Raw genomic sequence first — 20,418 nt, forward strand, 5'->3', positions numbered from 1 at the left:
AGCTGCTGTGTCTGAATCTAATTTCCCCTGAGGATGTTCAGTGAAGGTCAATTATATATATACATATTATATATTATATATTATATGATCTTTAGAAAACAAAGGAAAAACAAAAGAACCCATCAGGGATTGATCCGAACTCATATTAACATATTAACTGTGGGAAGGTAAAGTAAAAATGATCAAATCGATATTTACTTTGATCACTTCGTCATCATCTGTTCTCCTCGGCACACGTGATCGAACATGTTGGAGAACCTGACCCAGGTTGTATCATGTGTTTGTCCGTCTTGTCTCTGCAGACGGGTCTTTATGACTCTGGCTTTGTGTTTGGGCTCCTCGTTCTGCTGCAGATTCAATAAGACGCCTCAGTGATGGTTCTGGATGATGGAAAAGAACCCAAACACCTGACGCACCTGAGACGTTTGCACAGAACAAAAAAAGACTTATTGTAAAGTAGTTCGTAAGATTGAAGGAATAATAAATGAGTTCACAGTCCAAGCCGAGCTTTTGTCTTCAAGGGACCTTTAAAAAAGGGAATTCTCGTATTTTTGCAGCCACTGCCAGCGTGTCACAGCTACTGGTGGAGGCCGACTGTAAATACCGTCAATTCACACCCCCACATTTATTACCACAGGGCCCAAGGATGAAAAACACCAGAATCCCCCTTTAATGCGTCTTGGGCTCAATAATTTCTGGGAGGATATCTGAGGTGAAACGATTCTGGACTGAGGAGAAGCCGTGTCTTTGTTGTGACTGTGAAAAGTTCAGATATGAGCCTGACGACGAGGCTGAAGCAATAACGAGCTGGATCTGGTTTCTGTTCACGAGCTTATGAATAAGATATGTCAGCTCGGAACAGGAGCAGCTGCTGGAGGCGCCGAGTCGACCGGCGGCGTCCACGCTGAAACTCACGGCTGACCGCCACAGCCCTGAGCCTCAACACCGCCCTGTGTGTGTTTGTGTGTTTGTGTGTTTGTGGTCAGACTCTCAGATTAGAGACTCAGCTCCTGAACACAAAGACACAACTGGAACTTTTCTTTGAAAAAAACCTCCCTTCCTCCAAAACACACAGCTGTGCATTAGGTCACCCAGGCATTTCCAGCCAACACTGATCTACACACACACACACACACATCGGTTGCCGTGGTAACACTCCCACAGCACTTAACACAGCTCGGTCTGAGGTCGATTGGCAACGCCCCCCCGGACCACCAAACATTCAACACTTTCACACAAAACAACACAAAAACAACACACTGTCGATTTCCAACAAACCGTTAATCACAGCAGCTCGTTACACGACTGATAATTATACATCATTTATTGTTGTGAGTGTTTTGCGCAGCTCATTTTCTGGACTGAAATATTCCAATGAAGAGAAAATAAATCTCAAAAGCAGAGACGATGAAGAAACATTCAAAAGTGGATTATTTCTCTGTGTGGTTGTTTTTCAGTCTAATGTTTCCACAGTAAATTCAAGTTCTCATATTCTCACACTATTTGATTTACTGCTTCATGTGATTACAAACATTTCCACTCACAGAATCAGTTTCATCAGTGGATTATTTGTAATCACTGTGAAGGAGTAAAGGGACGAGATGGAGAGATGTTAAACATCATAACGTCCGGACCCGGGGGGAGTGAAGACATGTCAGTGCTGTCCATCACCCATCAGATCAACCTTGCTTTTAATTTGTTATCCTTCATAAAGTCTTATAATTACAACTGAGAGTAAATCATTCATTCACGTTAACATCCTCCACAGTGTTTTGATGTTTCATCACTATTTGATCCCGTTGTTATTTATTGAGTCAAACTTTCACTTAATCAACCAGATCCATTCTTTTAACCCTCAAATACTCTCGTTCATCTCTAACTGAGCAAACACCGATGTTCACATATTTCAGTTTAGCGAGTTAGAAAAATCATCAACACGCCAACTCACTGATCGTGAATCTTCGGGATCATCTCCGGCTCATTCAGACATTCTCAGGAGCTTTTTACTCTGGAGATTGTCCGGAGTCTGACTCGGCCTTTTGTGTTCTCACGTAGAGACTTTTCGGAGTTCAGTGCAGAAGATTCAACAAACAGTTTTTTTTATTTCTTGTATCAAATTTCTTTGTGAATCATTTTAAACTCCGGTTGATCTCTCTCCTCTGGATCCTCTCCTGTGTTTCACGGCTCTGTTCCCTCTGTCCTCAGCGAGGCCGATGTCACTGTTTGACATGTTTCCCAGACAATCTGATGAACCTGAGTCTGGTCCTGAAGGTTGCAGATCCAGTCTCGGCTCTCGGCTCAAATCATCCCCCCTCCCGCGTCCGCCCCGTCAGTCTCTCACCACAGTAAACACTGCCAGCTGTCCCATAAAGACGGCACCAGGCGCAGCCGACCCGGTCCAGACAGATGAGGGAATGGATTCAAGGTGAGTGACGTCAGGGAGGAACACGAGGAGGCTGAAGCTGGTAGTTCGCTGGAGGCGGAAAGAATGTCTCAGGAAAAGGTCTTTGTTTCAGCAAAACAAACTTTAAAGAATAAATAAATAACCAAGTGTGGAAAATACAGACTCACTCAAAGTTACAAGGTGAATATTGGACTTTGATCATTTTCCTTCTCTGCCAAAGCAGAACTTTGTTTTTTCTCACTTCCTCGTCCCGACAGCATTTTGCTGTCAGATGTTGAGATAAAGAAGACGACCTGGTGAGATCATGTGTTCACTGTTTCCCCAGCGATGCATTTAAAAAAATACCTGAGCGACTGCGCAACTCGGCAGCAGGATATGAAGTCTGAGCGTCGGGTTTATAGAACCTCAGAGAGTCTGTACGTGATCACATCCGCAAAATAAACTCAACTCTGACGTCAACTTTTCCAGAGGTGAAGGTGAGAATGAATCAGCTCCTGACTCCGATTCCACTCTGGCTGTCGACTGTTTTCTTTATTCTGCACAAAATCACTTGGATCAACACATGAAGCTGAACTCAGGACCAGAAGCTCCAGAGAAGCTCGTAAACGTCTCTGAGGCAGCTGAAGGGTCAAAGTTCAGATTTTTCGTCAGATCACTCTGAGAGTTTTAGCTCGGCGGAAAAGCCTGAGGTTAAAGGTCATGAATTCAACGCAGAGCAAAGCATCATGGGAAACATCCTCCTCTGTGATGGATGAAACAGTTCAGTGTGTGTGTGTGTGAGGAAATCTGCCACCTGGTGTAAATATAGCAGCACTGCATGTTGAAAACCAGAGAAACAAAATGAGTTCATTTTCTACCGAATCTTTATTATGATTCACTTGGTTTGAACCCGAATGATTAAAGTTTGTTCAACTTAAAGTTGAAGTTATGACACAAGTGATGACATTCATTTGAAAAAACTAAATTCAATTGAATTTTTTGTTTGTGCATTCCATCATTTTTTGCCTTTTTATAAACATTTTCATCAAACATCCATCCAGTAAAACATGATTTATTTAGATTGAAAGATAAATACAAAATATAAATGAATTCATATGTGAGTTTATTGATTAAAGGTGCGATGAGATCCAACATGTTCAAGGATTCAATATTTTAAATAAGGTTTTCTTATTATTTTTAATAAGAACAATAACAAGATTTATTTGTAAACTACATATCAAAGCTATTAAGTGCTTCACAAGTTTAAAATATTAAAAATTAATAAAAGTAATAAATAAATAAATAAAATAAAGATTAACCCAGGCAGGGATGAAAACAAATAATTGAAATGAATGATTCAAGAAAGGATATTAAAGCAGATCTTTCTAATCTCAGCTGGTTAAATTCACCGATCAGACAAAAAGACGACTATCGTGATATCTCTAAAATCTTAAAAGTTCATTCACAAATTTCATCGTTTGCAACCAAGATTATTTTTCATCTTTATTTGTGCAACTTGTTTCATCAAGTTTTTTTTTAGTTGCACCAGCTGCGTTCAGAGAAACGACTCCCTCGTCCTAAACCTGCTGACTGCACTGAAATAAAACAAACCTATGACATGAACAGACTGAAATGATGTCATTTGTCCACACACACACACACACACACACACACACACACACACACACACACACACACACACACACACACACACACACACACACACACACACACACACACACTCTTCTGGAAACGTCCCCATGACACATCTGTGAAACATTCCTCAGCCAGTTTCATTAAACACACTCAGGAGTCAGATGTTTAAAAACAGGAACATCGAGTCTCAACTAACTCCTGATCCTTCGTCCAGTTTTTAATACGGAACAGATCTGAGCTTCTTTTAATTTAGAGTTGTTATCTGCTTCCAGAGTTAGAGAGTGAGATCTTCTCTTTCGTCCCAGACGTTTCACTCCCAAGATAGCAGCAGTGGAATCCCAACGCCTTGTGTAAGAGAGTGTGTGTGTGTGTGTGTGTGTCTGCAGTGATGTACACAGCAACGATCACTGACGGACAAACAGTATCATGTCCAGTGTTTCCATTACAACACGGTGTGAGCTGAGTGTTAATCCCTGCCTCCATCTCGACTGAGCTCAAACAAACAGCTCAGTTTTAAACCAACCACCTATAAACTATTTAACGTTTGTTTTTTTATCTTAGCTGGTTCCTCTTTCATGCAACCTTCCATTTTTCTACAGTTTGATTAACCTCGATTACCGGCTGTCTGCAAATGACTGCAGATAAATTAAAAAGCCGATAAGAACGCAGATTCTAACGTCAGTAAATATCTATTATTATTATTATTCTCTAGTATTTACAGTCAAATAGACCATTAAGCACCGTATGCTTTAGGGTATCATAGATACAGTTTGATTGACAGCTCTTACCGTCCAATGGGTGGGCGTTTCATGCCCTCAAGCTCCCCGTCAGGCTCCACCCCTCGCTCCTCCAAATATGGTGACTTCTGGTTTAAAGAAAACCAAGATGGCGCTGGACAAGATGTCAAACTGGAGCTCACAAACCAGCGGGTGACGTCAGGATGGGGTCGGCTGTAAGATTTATTTTTTTAAGGGTTTTTCTAAAGTAACGATGCACAAACAGTTTTAATCGCAGCTGACGTGTTGGTTTTAATGAGCAGAACATGATCTATGACAGAATCACTCGTTAAGTCTTAAGTGTCGTATAACATCTAGCATCTAAAGACCAAACACTCAAACTGTGTCATGTGAACAGAGACGGCAGAAGCAGAACATTGTGGGAAGTGTTGATGGTCTTTAAAAGTAACAGAGGAAGTTCCTTGTCTCTGAACAGTCTCGGATCCTGACGTTGCCCGTGTCATTCTTGGATAAGGTTCCGCAGTGCTGCTGCTCCAGGGGGCAGACGGGCAGGCCAGAGTACAACAACTCTGCCCCGTTCACCCACAACCAATCACCGGCCAGGAATCGAAGGCCTGTCCACACCTGAGGACAAGAGACAACCGATGGAGCTGATTTTAAAACCATTGAAGTAAAGAATAACATCTCGTCGTGGTCCGACGGCTGTTTCCAGCTCACAGAACCATGTTGCTGAGACCCACCTCGTCGCTGTTGGCCTCCATGACCCTCCTCATCACGTAGCTGTGCTCCTCTCCAGGCTGCACGCTCAACAGCTCGTGGTTCTGGTTTCCCCCCCTGAGCGCTCTGCAGTGTTCCAGCGCCTCCTCCCACGTCTTGTTCTCCTTCACCAGGACCAGGTTGTCCCAGTAGCACAGGAAGGGGAAGCGGGTGGAGCAGTTTCGGGCGGACATCTGTTTACCCAGAGAGGAGATGGAGACACAGTCGCCGTTGTCGTCGCTCGGCTCAGCTTCAGACCAATTTCTGTACTCTGACAAGCCTCTGCTCCACACCCATGCTCCCCCTGCAGGACAGATGGGGAAGGTGAACATGTGTCTGTTTATTTGTTGTTATAAAATGGATGAACAGAAAAACAGTTGCAGCCTCAGAGTTGAAATTAATAAATATATTCACCTCAACACTTTTCTCATCTAGTTGAGTCCTCAAGGATTTTCAAACCTTTTATTCAGGAAGTAAAAGTGACCGACTTGAAGGCGCTGGGCTCTTTGCTCAACCAGACAAGCTTTACGTCATCATCTTGTCCAGAGCGTTTAACGTCCGAATAACAAAATGTTTGTGCGTCCACCTGAGCACACATGGGCGTGGTCAGGTGTGCTGACACATGGCTACCGTAGGGCGACAGGAAGTGAACGTACGCTTGATTTGTAGTCATCAGTGACGTGTTTCACTGTGGTTTTAAAGACGGATTATCAGTTGGATATGTGTTTTCATAGGCGGGGGCAGAATGTGCTCAACGATGGAGCGATTATCAAATGAAGCTGTTAAAATATCAATCTGCTGTTTTATGAGTGCATCAGGCTTTTAAATGGAAGGAGAGATGACAGCCATTGGTTTATTAGAATTTAGTTTATTTTACTCCTGTTTTTCCTCTTTCGTTGGTTTATTAATCTGTGAGTTATTGTTTTTATTAAAACAAAAGAAAGACAACTCACCAGTGGATGAGTTCATGCAGACGTGGCTGGTTTGAGTTTTACCGTCTCTGTGCAGTCCCGTCCAGACGGGGAAGTCCTGTGGAAGAACAGCCTTCTTCAGGTCGGAGCCCTTTTTGAAAGTTGACAGGTCGTCGAAAACATCCCTGCAGTACGTCTGGGCCTCCGACCACGTCTTGGACTGAGGTATGAACGTGTAATGGTAATGGCCATGGTAGCGCTTGTGACAGATGAAGAAAAAATAGTAGCCACAATCGCTTCCGTAAACCCTGTGAAGAGAAAAAACAACAGCGACTGAGTTACAGTGAAGAAATTCAATCACTTTATTCTTTTATTTCTTCGATCTGGTTTTATGTTGCACACGACAGCGTGACTCAACTTCTCATCTCTGTGAACCTCGTATTTCTTTAGGCCAATATGAATAAAAACAGAGAGATTATCGATGTGAAGGAGAAGAAAGCTACTTCAGTCTAATCATAAACGATAAAACTCCTAAATTTGACAAAACTAATCTAGTGAAGAAACAATAAAATAATGACTCATATTATTGGAAACAAGCTCAGTGCCCATTGTAAATCTGTGATTTAAACTTTTGAGTTCATCCTACCTGGTTTATCTGCACTGAAGATTTCATAGTCAGTGTTTTTCATCAAATCAAACTAAACTCTCTTTAACTTGATATAAAGCAACAAACCAACGTTGTGCTTTTAGTTTTCAGAAAACCTGATAAAGAGAAAAGTGATTCTAAATATAAATATAAAGTATTTCAATATAAAGTATTTCAATATAAAGTATTTCAATATAAAGTATTTCAATATAAAGTATTTCAATATAAAGTATTTCAATATAAAGTATTTCAATATAAAGCAGCCGTTTTAGGATGAAGAAAAACAACAATTTGTACAATTTAGATGAAACACTTGTGAAAACATCACCAGGATGATTCTATATTCACTTTCTGCCAATAAATCCTTTCACCTAAATCTTACACACTGAACCTTTAATGAATCAGGACTGAACAAACCTCCACATGCATAGAAACTGTTCAGTGAGAAAACACAACAACACCTGGAGATCAAGTGGGAATCAACATGGACACAACCATCTGTCCAGGAAGGTTCCCAATGTGCCCAGGCATTGAAGTTGGTTCCAGCTCTGTTCGACCAAATCCAGTTACCCCAAGTAGAATAGTTGTTCCTTTCTCTGAACAGGCCGATCCACGCGTGATAATTCTTTATGTCCAGATCGTCTGAATCCGTCGGTGAATATATGACGGCCAAGTCGCGGTTGTATCCTCTGTTTGGAGAAGAGTCAGAAAGCAAAGTGACACCATCAGCAACAGATGTTTGAGGTTTTTACTCGTTTGTTTTGTGACGGGGATGTGACCTGAGTTAACCTGTCCCTGTTCGAGGCACCTGGGCCCCACCTGAGTTATTCAAGAGAAGCGTCTCCTTCTCTTTTGTCACGGCTTCTGAGCCGGGTCGCGACAGTTTCATTTTCCTTTCTCCAGTTTTTCTACATGATGACGATGCAGTGATCTATTAAAATGAACATTTAAAGTTCTGCACGGTCCGGCCCCCGTTTAAATTACCAGTCATTAACGCCCAAGGGTCCAAACCGTGATCTGAGATCTTCCAATCAATAATTCCTGAATCGAGGCTGGTAACTAAGGCTGGTAACTAAGGCTGGTAACTAAGGGTGGTAACTAAGGCTGGTAACTAAGGGTGACCATGAATCTGCCTGAGGATATTAGACGTTCATTAGCACTTTACCTGTTTTTAATTTAACGCTTAAAACATATTGTTATAGACAATAGACAGATTTTAAACTATTTTAATGGATGTGGGTTTTTTTCTCTGATGTCCTTTTTATTATTTTTTATTAATATTACAAAATGGAAATGAAGTAACTGGAGTACTGACATTTGCAGATCACTGGATCTCACTGAATGGTTTAAAGGTTTTTTGCATTAACTTGTGTTTCTTTTATCCTCTTCTTCTGACGTTACTTTAAAATCATGTTTTGTTTGTGTTTTTATTCTGTGACGCACCTTGTAAGAGTTATTATTATTACAATGATGATCAGCATCATTACTACACGTGTACACACAGAACGCAAGTTACATATTTCAACAAAAAATGTGACTTAGGAAGAGAAGCTCACCCTCTGCAGAAGCTTTGAGCGTCGCCCCAGGAGGAATGAGGATGTCTGTAATATTCATACTGTTTCCTGAGCACTGATCCGAATCCAGACACCGCAGGAGTGCAGAGGAGGAGGAGGAGGAAGGGTCCAGAGAGGTCGCTCTTCATCATCATCATCATCATCATGATGATAACACTGCTGGACAGACAGCATCACTGTTATGAAACCATATGTGCTTCTGTGAATGAAAATATTTCCTCATGAAGCTGCACCGTCAGACAAACATCGACCCTAACCCCCAAACCCCGAAACCCTAACCCCACCTTCGATCCTTTGACTTCTGCAGTAGAGAAAACTGGAGTCAAACTTCAGAAATCGTCCTCTGACGTCACTCTGTCCCCTTAGAGAAGTCAAACAACAAGACAACGTATGTCAAGTGAAGAAGTGAATAAAACTACACGAACAAAACAAACCTACATCATCTGTGAGATAAATGATTTTAAATTATAACTTCATTTAAGTCATGATTGATGAGCTACTCCTTCGTTTCCACACTTTACTTAAAGACTTTTCACTACTGAAGATATTCCATCTTTAGTCAAAGGTTTCTTCTCATTTTACTCTCTGCTGAATAACCGAGGCGTCGCTCTGCGTCGTTACCTGATGTGAGACGTCTTCAGTGAGAATCAGCCTCTGCTGCTGGATCAGCCTCCAACTTTAAGCTGTAAGACTCACTGCTTTGTCTCTGGACACTCATTTGACTAGCAGACACGCAGGTCAACTATCAGCTGCACAAATCATTTGACTCTGAGCAAATGAGCGAGAGATTTACCTACAGACCTGAAACAATCAAAACTTTAAGACACGAGACGCAGGCAAATGAAACCTGCTGCATCGTTGTACTGTTCCGTCGTCAGGGTTACACGTGGAGACACGAGGCGTCGGCAGGAAAGTTAGAAAACGCTGCTTGGGATTTATTGACCTGCGTTCAGCCGTAAAATAAAACATGTTTATGGTCCCATTACTTTCTGAGGGAGGGGAGTTTAGGAGACGTTAAACTAAACATGGCAACAAAATGAAATCTGTTCTGAAACCAAAATAAATCAAATTTACTGAGTCTACATTTAGTTTTTCTCAGAAAACTCAGTACAGACAGAATATCTAAAGTTAGTATTTCATCATAAGTCACTGTTAATGCCGATATTCGCTCATTGTTCAGATACTGATCCTGTTTTATATCTCATCCGATAAAGCACAAGAAATTCAGCCGAAGATTTCTTTTCCAGAACATCTGTTTAGTTCCAGAAACCTCATGTTCATCGTTTTGGTTTTATACTTTTCATGATCGTTCATGGCCCAAGAGAGCGCAGGGGGAATATGGATCCATTTGGACATGTGATAGAATATAAATCAGGTTTGAATAAACAGGCGACCAGCGCCCTGCAGCAGTCAGATAAACCCGGGTGGATCTTTCTGCCAAATCATTGTGATAATTTGATTTTATTAACAACCAGTTTTTCTCAGATAGAGGTGACCAGTTTGTGAAGATTCTCCAGCTTCTGTGAAGTTGAGCTTCAGTGAACTAGTTGAAGAGGAAACGTGAGTGAGCTGTAAAACATTAGTTGATGTAAAGAAAGTTCATTTCAGCCAATTAGATTTTTTTTAATTAGCAATAGACTTTATCTGCATCAAGGATCCTGCACCAGTTGGGTCGCACCATGTTTGTCCACACTCCGCTGGACACGGCTGCGTCAAATAGCCGACAGTTGCGATGTTTGTTAGCATTCAGCGTTACAGCCCTGCTCACCTATAGCTAAAGGTTTAAGCAGCTTAGCTAATTAGCTTGTGAAACACAAATAATTGCAGGAGAGAAAAGAAAATGTTTTGCATCGATGAAACGTAAAGAAAGCAGCTCCAACGAAACCAGACGAACTCAATGAATTTATTCAAAGGGATGTTAAATTAAATATCTTCACCTGAATCCACTTTAAGTAAATAAATCAAAATATTCCTCATGGATCTTCAAATATTCATGAAAATTAAATAAAGTGCAAGAAAAAATTCTGCATATTTGGCTTTATTATGCATTTAATTGATGCTTTTAGAGTAAACTCTGAATTATATCTGAAACAAAGAGGAAACACATCATTAATAAACATTTTGTGACTTTAAGACTTAAAAGCTTTGAACTAAAATCATAGTCACAGTTGATCCACCCAGTTTTCTTCAAACTGAATCCGTCCTCACCTGGGTGCGACATGCTCCTCTCCAGCTGCTTGAACGATTCCACCGTCAGCGTTCGGATCTCGTCATTCAGCCGGCGTTGTCCGTCCAGGGTCAGGTGCCAAAAGCACGACTTCCTCTTCTCGTCTCTGCGCAGCTGGTTGCAGGTTTTGCGGAAGCTGTTGCTGAAGCACAGGTTGTGTCGGATGGTGTTTTTCCAGCCGTCTGGAGCCGTCTGAAAGAAGGGGAAGTGCTCTCTGGAGAAGGGCAGACCACGGTGCAACATGTTAGAATCCTGCTACTCCGCCGTTAGAGACGATACACTGGCCTTTTAAAAAGTTCCTCTTTCCTTTTAGTGAACAGAATGTATGATGAAAAATCCCTTTAACCTTCACATAAAACTGTCGGGTGCGTTTGCACACGCGATGACATAATGACCTGATGAAGTTGTAAATCTGCTGGACCTTCAGGCTCCCGCTGTGGCTGCTGTTGAGCGCCAGAGCGATGAGGATGCAGTAATTCACCGGCGGACGAGGCCAGCGTTCTGGAGTCAGGTTCTTACTGTCCTGCAATAAAAAGGTGAAAAATAAAACCCGTCAGTCATTCCACTCACGTTGTGTGTGTGTGGATTTATCCTCTTACATTTCCAGAGCACTGGAAGAAACAAGACGACGCCGTTACGGCTCAAACATGAGATCTTCAGGAAAGTCTTGGTCTGATGTTCGCCCTGTGATATCAGACTCAGGAGGTCACCGTGACCTTTGACCTTATTCTAATACATTGCTCAGTGAGTACAAGTCAACATTTGGGCCAAAAGATTCCCTCAGGACGTTCTGCAGATAACACGTTCACAGTGACGTTAACCTTTGACCTCCAAATTATAATCAAGTTATCCTTGAGTCCAATTAACAGTCTGTTCCAGATGTTGTGAGTTCCCCCCCAGGTGTTGCTGATACATCACGTTCACAAGACCGTGAAGCCTCTTCGACTTCGGTCAGTTCATTCTCCACTCTGATTGAACAGTTGTACGAAATTGGACAAAAACAAGGCCAGCGGCCACCAGGTGTCGCCAAAACTAATCTGCTTCATCAGTTCAATTAGTGTCACCACAATTTAAACCAATTATTGCTAAAAGCTGATTGGTGCACACGATCAGTATGAACTGCTCATCAGTTTGAGGATATAAACATATTTCTGGCTTCCCACTGAGTGACCCTGGTGTCTGATCACAGGTCTGATGTCCTCACCCTGACTTTGGTGGTCCTCCCCTTGCGTCTGTTCTTGGCCGGTCGACAGGAGACGTCTTCATCCTTGATCTTGAAAACATAGTTTGTGTGCAGAGCTTTTTATAAACGGTCGATGGTGCAGAGTGAAGTGAGAAAACTTTGTGCTCATCCTGCCTGGTTTATCTGCACTGAAGATTGTATAGTCAATGCTTTTCAATCACATGAAGGAGAATATTCTTTATTTATTTTCACGAGCGTAGTTAAATGTATAAGTTTGAATGATTCACTGAACTGATGTCCTTTTTTCCACAATCTTCAGACCCAACTTTTCAAAATAAAGGCTACATAATTCAGCTGGTTATAAAACATTACAACAGCCGACTGAACTGTACCATGAACTCAGTGGAACCAGGGTGCAGCACTTCCTCCTGGTGGGCAAACATGTGGAGCTCTGCTCCGGCTGCAGGTTGTTTGTCTGCAGGATTCAGCAGAGACGTTTGGATTTCCTCCGCAGGTTCACAGGAAATCTGATGATCTGCAGCACTTGGTCCAAACGGGATCGGACAGACGATGTTCGGATTCACCAGCAGCCACGGACTCGGCTTCACAAAAGTGTCTGACGGACAAATAAAGGCAAAACATGGCAGACTTTAAATTTGATTTGTATTCTCATCAATAACTTTATTTGAGACCTGGTGGGAAATAACAAACCTGCAGACACAGAACAGGATTTTGATAAAGGGAAGAGTTAAGATTAATACATCTTTATAAAAATGGAGCAAAATCACTTCAAATGGAGGCAGATCATTTAATGCAAAATACAAATAACAGTGGACTGAGAAAGGAAAAACCTAAATCATAGTGTGACCCCTCTGGAAATGCTTCATGAATTAAAGTTTCTCAAACAAAAAACAAACTTCTCACCCTGGTTTTGTGAGAATTTTAGTTTTCTTCCTCTCTCACCTGATGTTTTATCGTAAAAAACGAATTCATCTTTCCTCCTCGAGGCTCTGACAGACGGCCTCTGCACCACGAACTGATCAGCCAGTTTCTCATCTGTCAGAGAAACACAAACATCACACAAGGAACTTTAACCCGATTCAAACTTCTCCTCTCTTCCTGAGCGTAAATGTGAAACTTCAAGTGGAGCTTTCTTCTGACTCTTCTCTGTGACGATCGGTTTCAGTCCTCTGTGGGGTTCTGTGCTGCATCTCTCTTTCAAACAAAAGCAAGAAAATCTCATCACCGTGGTAAAACTGGTCGGAGATGGTCGCCAGTTTCAGCTCCTTGTCCAGGTCCCAGTCCGTGAGGCCCACGGTGCCGTGCAGGTCAAAGAGCCGAGCGCTGGTTTTCAGATGAAGGGTCATGTCTGGATGTGTTTGATTCCGTCAGTGCAGCAGAAGCTCTGAGGAGACGCAGGTTCACTCACAGGCCTGATCCTGATTAGACTTAATTAAAGCTGAGGAGAATTCAGCCGGTGCCGAGACACGTCTATGTCTCGAGTTACCACATTAAAATAAAACTTTGTGTTTCGTAAGTTAAACTGAGTCACGATAATGAAGAGTCTGAGTCTTCATCAGGTTCGATCCTGTGAACACAAACTCCTGGTGCCACATACCTGAGAGTCATTGGCACCAGCTGACAGGATGTGGATCCTGAGTCTCAGAAAGTGAAGTTTGGATTTTATTTTATGACTTTATTTAAATTCACAGGGAACTTTCTGCTGCGACTGGATTTTCAAACGTCGACTGAGAAGCGTTTGGTGGGAAAAGTCTCAACGACTATTTTAATTTCGTGCCGATGTTCAGGTGCCAAGTGGATAACGTTAAATCACTTCCGTTAATACGCTGAATCTTGATCATCTTGAGTCCTGATAACTGCAGAAGTGTTTTTTTTTGTGCCTCAACTTATTAATGTGGAAACTTGTTCATTACAAGTCGCAGCAAAAACATGTAAAGATTTCAGACCATGAACTTTGCCACATTGGAAATGTTTGAAAAAAATTGCATTTTCTTTTTGATTTTTTCGACTTTTATAAAAACTATAGTGATGACACGTTCGACTTCACGTCCTCGGAATAAATTACTGTCTCAAGGTCATTTCTGTAGAGCTGCATTTGTGCAGTTTATTTCTCTAACCACATTTACAATACACATTTCACAAGAAACAGAAATAAATCAATACATCATTTGTACAGCATAAGAAAAACAAAATCATATAGTCATCTTTAAATATCTATTTATCTTCTTTTTATAGTTTTAACATTACGTTTGTCATATACTCACAAGATTTTGCCTCATTCCAGCACGTTCATTGACAAACTTCACACAGGAAGAGACACGGCGACCAGAAGCTCCTGTTTTTTTTTTTTTAATCTAACCACAATCCAGGGCTCACACATTTCACTTGTTAGGTTTCGGGGGGAAAAAACCACAGTAATGACCAAACATGCCGACAAAACCTCGCACACAAAACAGAAATAAATAGAGATATATAGAATGTGCTGGAGACGCACACCGAGCAGAGGAATGTTTTCATGTCGGCTTTGACGAGCTGAAGGTCAGACGACAAGACGATGACCTTTGGTCGGCGATTAATCGAAATCATACAGTTTACTTCACCTTCAGCTCTTTCGTGTTCCTGCTCATCAGTATGATCCTAGAAAGGAGGTTGGTGTTTGCTCGAACACACTGTGTCATCAGGTTTAGACAGCGAGAGGGTTTGAAAGTCAAATCAGTCGCCTCCTTTACCTCATTAAAACAAGCACCAACCACCTGAGCTGATTTTCCTCTTGTTAAACTTTGTGTTAATTTGATTATAAGTTTTATTTTAAGCAACAATGAGCCTGACTGGGAATCACACGACAACAAGCAAACTCAGGCGTCCAGAACCAACTCACACCTGCGAGTGAAGAATGGACAAAATGTAGCGTCGATCTTTCACACCGAGCTGTGACCGGAGACGCGGTTCAAGACGAAAGACTGGATGAAATGACGACGGGAGGGAAGAAGAGGAGGAGGATGGAGAGAGGAAGGAGGAGGATGGAGAGAGGAAGGAGGAGCAGGTTTAAAAGATGGGAATGTAGTTGTCGATCTTGGCGCGGTGCCGCTGGGCGATGCACTCTGCGATCCACACGATGTTCCTGCACTCCTGCTCCTTCAGCTTGACGTAGGCGTAGAAGACGCTGAAGTGGAACTGGTTGAGGAAGGCGAGCTTGTTCAGCTTCACCTGAGACACGAGGAGACACGAGGAGACACGAGGAGGAGATTGAGCACACAAAGAGCATTGAGCCTAGAAAAACAAACACAGCTTCTACAGCAGCAGATGTGTCAATGTGTCTTCACCCATTGTTCCGCACCATATTAAGCGCCCAAGTATTTATACGCATACTTTCTATTGTACTCAGAATCTCTCTGCCCGACGCCAACTTTGTCATCCAGGTGTCAATCAACAACAAAGCACGAGCTGCTGAGCCACATCTGTGTTCAAATTATCATTAACTCCACCACTGCACTCCATGACCCTTTGAATAATGTCTATTCAAATAAACTCCTCTGCACCAAGTGTGTTTGTGACGCAGCTGTTCTACAATACAAAGTCATGGACTTTATAGATAGATGGACAACGCTCCCTCGCCTCCTCCATGTTAGCGAAGAGGACGTGGACAGAGCTGAAGGTCCAAGCAGAAGTTTCTGTTATTCACTCACTTCTTTTAACAGTTTTTGTTCCAGTGATCACGTTTTGCAGATTAAGTTGATTTTCTACGACTTTTTTAATGACACAGAAACGGGCTGAGACGTCTTGATTGACAGCTGATGCTGAATCGCAATCGGTCGAGTCCAATGCTACATTAGCATGCTAACATCGACAACGCTAACTAAACCTGACAGTTATCAGGTGCAATGTCGTTTTAGCGCGATAACGTGTCAGCACATTGGTCTGGAGCGTAGACTGTATATGAAGATGGACGACATGCAAAACAGACAAATCCAAGTAAGTCTGTGATTGTGATTACTACACAAGTTGTTACGTGAGTGTGAGTGTGTGTGTGTGTGTGTGTGTGTGTGTGTGTGTGTGTGTGTGTGTGTGATGACGATGATGTGTGTCACCTCGTGCTCAAAGAAGCGATCCTCCAGTGTTTTATCTCCAGGGTTACTGCCGGCGCCTTCAAACAGCAGCTTGTACTCCTGAGGACGTGGACAAGCAAGTTCAGACTCAGACTAATGATCAAAAACAAATCAGGCTGAATTCACTTTTTCTGGTTCAGTGGCTGCATGTTTAAATGCTCAGGTGTTCAGAGACCAAACGTTTTTGGACTTACAGGATAGAAATCAGCAACGGCCTTGACCTGCTCGTAGTCGTCGGCACGGGCCAGCTGAGCAAGGCCTTCTGGGTAAAGCTTGCCACAGTGAGGGAAGAGCTTGGCACGGTCCTCCTTGGACAGCTCGGTTCCGAACGAGTTGATGGTGATGATGAAGGCTCTCCTGTCGGCTTCGAACTGCGGCAGAGACCAGAAGATCAGCAAAACAACAACCTGAACCGAGACTTTGATCCACAGACAAAACACACTCGTTTCTATTCACTGAGAAATCAACCTGTGATCTTCGCGCCCACTGCTGCTCATATATAAACTACTAGGAAATGTAAATCCATCTATTAGAACCGGGCAGAGACTCACCTCCAGAATAGGACACATGGTGTCTGCTGTGGTTCCTCCAAGGTTAGAGCAGAACTTATAGAACGCCTCCAGATAAGCCTGAAAGGTCGAGGCACAAAATTAAGGAAACTATCAACTAGGAAACCATACTACTACTACTACTACTACTACTACTACTACTACTACTAATAATAATAACACATGGTCGATGATTTAGTGTCTTTAAAATCCCTGTAAGCAGCACATGAAAAAAATTGTCTAAAAGCTGGATTTAAAAATAGAAAATATAATCTTAGTGTAACAACCATACTAACAACATATTAAAAATAACATGGTTTTGAATCTTTTCCAATTATTTCTTAGGATTTTCAATCTCATGTTTTTCTATTTTCTATCAATAAAATGTACTATGACTCTTTCTTGCACTTCACTTCTTCCTGCCTTCAATTCTGTAAAGTAAAATACTTCATAAAAACACACAGTACATCACTAATTTAGTTTATCACGACGTTTTACCTTGTATAGTGTGTTACGAATGATTTCAATGTTCATCTCGTCCAAGTCCTGTTCAGATATACAGTCCTGGAAGAATGCAGCTGAAAAGAACATTTACATCCAATCAACAGAAAGTAAAATTTGAATGTTTCTATAAGCTTTGGTGCCATCTGCTGTTCAGGATGTAACGTTACGATTCAGTTTTTACACTCTGGTAGTAAGTTTGCGTTTGTGTGGAGCCACATACCCAGGGGCGTGTCCACCAGGATGGCGTTGTACAGCTCGGCGGGGGTCTGGGCGATGTTGACCGCCTCCATCTGCTCGAAGCTGCCCAGCGGGTGACACTTGGGCACCAGCTCAGAGATGGCCCGCTGGTGCAGAGTGCCCGTGATCAGCAGGATGACGTTATCGATCATGTAGCTGTACCTGAGGCCACATGGAGGAGAGGATTTGTCATGACGAAGTAGAACAACCAGCTCATCAGTGTGGAGTTAGATCCATTTTCTCATTTCTGCTTTTTGGTAGAATGAACATGAACCAGCAGGTAACAAGTGTTTTCCACTGTCTGTTAAAAAATGATCCTGGCTTCATCCCCTGATCTGGATTAACACAAAACACGAATGGGTTCTTCCCTGAACTGTGACACATCCTTCCACCAAGTGTTGTGGTCATCTGTGCAGTCGTTATTGTGTAATGCTGCTAACAGTCAGATTAGAGGGGCGCTCTGAGAGCACATATCCCCCACCATGTCAAAGCAGCGCTTCCCTTTAATTATCTAAGCTGCAGTGAGCAGTTTCATAATGAACCAAGAACATTTTAGACTTCTCACAATCACATAAGAGCTCTCTGACTTGGTGTTCTGTTGTGTGTAGCCAACAAATGGCATTAATGCTGTGTTCTGTTATGTGAGCACGTGTCTTTTACCTTTCACTCACAATCTGTAACCTGTGAGAGCAATGCTCGTGTGCATGTAACACCTTTGACTGAATTAATTCTATAGGAACAACGCAGAGAAATTTAAACCAAATTCCTAAAGCCACAGTTTTATTTGGATCTGCACCAAAATGTAATTGATATTAACCTGAACCAAACCACATCCTTCCACAATGTTTCCTGGTTATTCAGACAGTATTTTTTTGTGTGTTAACACAACAATGTATTTATTGCCTTAAAGCTTACGTGATAAAGTCCATGAAGCTGGCCAGTGGCTCATACGACTGGTTCCTCATGTGGCGAAACTCCACCACCATCTTCTCCTTCAGCTTGTCATCAATGACGGACACGGTCAGAGGCGACGCCTCGTTTGCCAGGAAGCTGCCATAGTCTGTGCTCTGCAGGTGGAGCTTCAGATCTGCATCGGAGACACATCAACAATGAGATCACAGATGATAGAGAATCGGTCTTCAAAGCCACGTGTGTGTGGCTTTGAGCCACAGCCGGGCACATGATCAGGGCAGCTCGTTTCTCTTTTATCAGAAGTTTGACTTCTTCTTTCACAACGACAAAAAAAAAAAAAAGAAGATCCGGAGCTAATTCATGAGCTTTGTCTTTACATTTGAGATTATTGTATTGCATCCAAGTTTTCAGTTATATATCTGTTAACGTCAACATGTGATGTTATCACATTTTATTCACTTATTTATTCTGTTCATTGTGCTTGTGAATAAAGGTTTTTATATTTGTTATAGCTTTAATTTATGTATATCCCATATTTTACTACATGTCAAAGACTCTGATTGTTCTCTCTCTTGCATTGATTTGAATCCATCATATTTCATTGTCAGCTGTTAAAGAAGTTTTGGATCATTATCTGCCCTTTTAGATTAATATAATAATAATAATAATGATATATTACAATATTATAATGTCACAACAACACAATTCTCATGAATACTTGGTGTAATCAATGAGAATACATGTGCTGGGTGGCTGACGAGGTTTCCCTCAGTGAGTTTTTGAAGTACATGAGTGGAACATTTGAAATATTTGTTGTAGTAGAAAAACACAAGAGATGATGTTCTGCACGTCACATGACTAAAACTACAGTAACATCACAGCTAGCTTGATCTGCAGCTGCTCTTGTATCAGTTCAACACTTTACTGAAGCTAAAGCTGCTGAAGCTCGTTGTTCCATCACAGTCGAGGGAACAAAGTCAAACCTTTCCCTGCTGTTGTTTCATTTCCTCTTTAATTAAAGAAAAAACCCATTATTGATCAATACACGACACAACACTGACTTAGCTTGAGTTAGCATTGTGCTAGCTGGGCAGCGTAGAGAACGACATTTTAATAATATTTAATAAAACTACTTCATGGATCGATATCACGCGTAAAGACTGGAGGAGTTTGATCTACAGTCAAAACTGAATGTTGCGTTAAATGATACGATTAAACGCGACATAGGCGTTGATGTGCCGGAGCTAACCGCTAACGACAGCTGAGGTTAGCCGGTGGGATTAGCTCCCGGTGGCGAGCTAGCGTGTTAGCCGCTAGCTGTGCGCGAACTCACCTTCCAGGGTCTCGCACTGGACGAGGTTCAAATAATCCGCCTGGGACAGAATCCCGGCTTTGAATCCCCGGACCAGCCCCTCCAGGTATCCGTTGTCCACGTTAAAGTACAGCTCGGAGAAAGGCATCCTGTCCGGCGTCAGATCCGAGTCCGCTGCGGGAGGAAGAACCGTGAGGCTAGCGCTAGCATCAGCTGACCGAACCACGTGACCGTCACCTGATCCGCTGTCGCTGCACGTGAAACATCTGAGATGAAAGGATTCAAAGAGGAGGAAGTTTATCTTCTCATAAAAACTTCTCTTTAGTTTGTGTGACAAACCTCCAGGGAGCGTTTCTCTGGTTTTCTGTCACCACAAAGAAAAGAATTCACTTTCTCCTCATCGATAGTTTATGTAAAATCTGAGAATCACGTCACCCTGTAGGAGGAGCTGTCTACTGTAATAACACCATTTAACGTTTGTATAAATATTACTATTATATTATGTCATTATCATATTACATTATGTATATATATATATATATGTGTGTGTCTGGAACTTTAATTCTTGCACATAATCATTACTTTTTTGCACTACTACTTAGGTGGACTGTCAGACTGACTGTCCTACTGTACAATCTGCACTGTCATTATTATACTGTTCCTGCACTGTCACACTTTAATATGTTCATCTTTTAGCTGTGTTTT

At 42.0% G+C, this 20,418-nt stretch overlaps 2 protein-coding genes across 11 annotated transcripts; both read right to left on the reverse strand.

The window, feature by feature from the left end:
* Nucleotides 1-5,047: 5,047 nt before the first annotated feature.
* Nucleotides 5,048-13,582, reverse strand: foxr1 (forkhead box R1). 10 transcript variants are annotated; one of them, XM_069527225.1, is made up of 8 exons: nt 13,320-13,582; nt 12,998-13,129; nt 12,466-12,689; nt 12,095-12,163; nt 11,286-11,413; nt 10,872-11,104; nt 8,948-9,024; nt 8,646-8,862 (listed from the first exon to the last, which is right to left on the reverse strand). In XM_069527225.1, the coding sequence occupies exons 1-7, from the start codon at nt 13,438-13,440 to the stop codon at nt 8,993-8,995; spliced, it is 939 nt and encodes a 312-aa protein (XP_069383326.1). In that variant the 5' UTR covers nt 13,441-13,582; the 3' UTR covers nt 8,646-8,862; nt 8,948-8,992. The 10 variants fall into 10 exon arrangements, with proteins under 10 accessions (XP_019962307.2, XP_019962308.2, XP_069383294.1 ...); XM_069527219.1 differs by having other exon boundaries at nt 8,688-8,819; XM_069527229.1 differs by having other exon boundaries at nt 8,694-8,819; nt 13,037-13,129.
* A 590-nt stretch (nt 13,583-14,172) lies between these two features.
* LOC109642089 (V-type proton ATPase subunit d 1) lies at nt 14,173-20,151 on the reverse strand. Its single transcript, XM_020106750.2, has 8 exons — nt 19,735-20,151; nt 18,405-18,576; nt 17,473-17,651; nt 17,247-17,326; nt 16,752-16,829; nt 16,395-16,571; nt 16,183-16,260; nt 14,173-15,301 (listed from the first exon to the last, which is right to left on the reverse strand). The coding sequence occupies exons 1-8, from the start codon at nt 19,859-19,861 to the stop codon at nt 15,140-15,142; spliced, it is 1,053 nt and encodes a 350-aa protein (XP_019962309.1). The 5' UTR covers nt 19,862-20,151; the 3' UTR covers nt 14,173-15,139.
* Between the last annotated feature and the right edge of the window lie 267 nt (nt 20,152-20,418).

The sequence above is a fragment of the Paralichthys olivaceus genome, chromosome 1 (assembly GCF_024713975.1).
Source record: "Paralichthys olivaceus isolate ysfri-2021 chromosome 1, ASM2471397v2, whole genome shotgun sequence".
Classification (NCBI taxonomy): domain Eukaryota; kingdom Metazoa; phylum Chordata; class Actinopteri; order Pleuronectiformes; family Paralichthyidae; genus Paralichthys; species Paralichthys olivaceus.

Excerpts from the sequence above, each read along its gene's own strand:
- foxr1 (XM_020106748.2), bottom strand. The coding sequence starts at position 8,809 with ATGATGATGATGATGATGATGAAGAGCGACCTCTCTGGACCCTTCCTC. Across the intron at positions 7,779-8,645 it reads GCTCAAAGCTTCTGCAGAGG|AGGATACAACCGCGACTTGG; the intron begins GTGAGCTTCTCT and ends TTCTCCAAACAG. Across the intron at positions 5,401-5,516 it reads TGGAGGCCAACAGCGACGAG|GTGTGGACAGGCCTTCGATT; the intron begins GTGGGTCTCAGC and ends TCTTGTCCTCAG.
- LOC109642089 (XM_020106750.2), bottom strand. The coding sequence starts at position 19,861 with ATGCCTTTCTCCGAGCTGTACTTTAACGTGGACAACGGATACCTGGAG. Across the intron at positions 16,830-17,246 it reads TTCGTAACACACTATACAAG|GCTTATCTGGAGGCGTTCTA; the intron begins GTAAAACGTCGT and ends TCGACCTTTCAG. Across the intron at positions 16,261-16,394 it reads CCGTTGCTGATTTCTATCCT|GAGTACAAGCTGCTGTTTGA; the intron begins GTAAGTCCAAAA and ends CCACGTCCTCAG.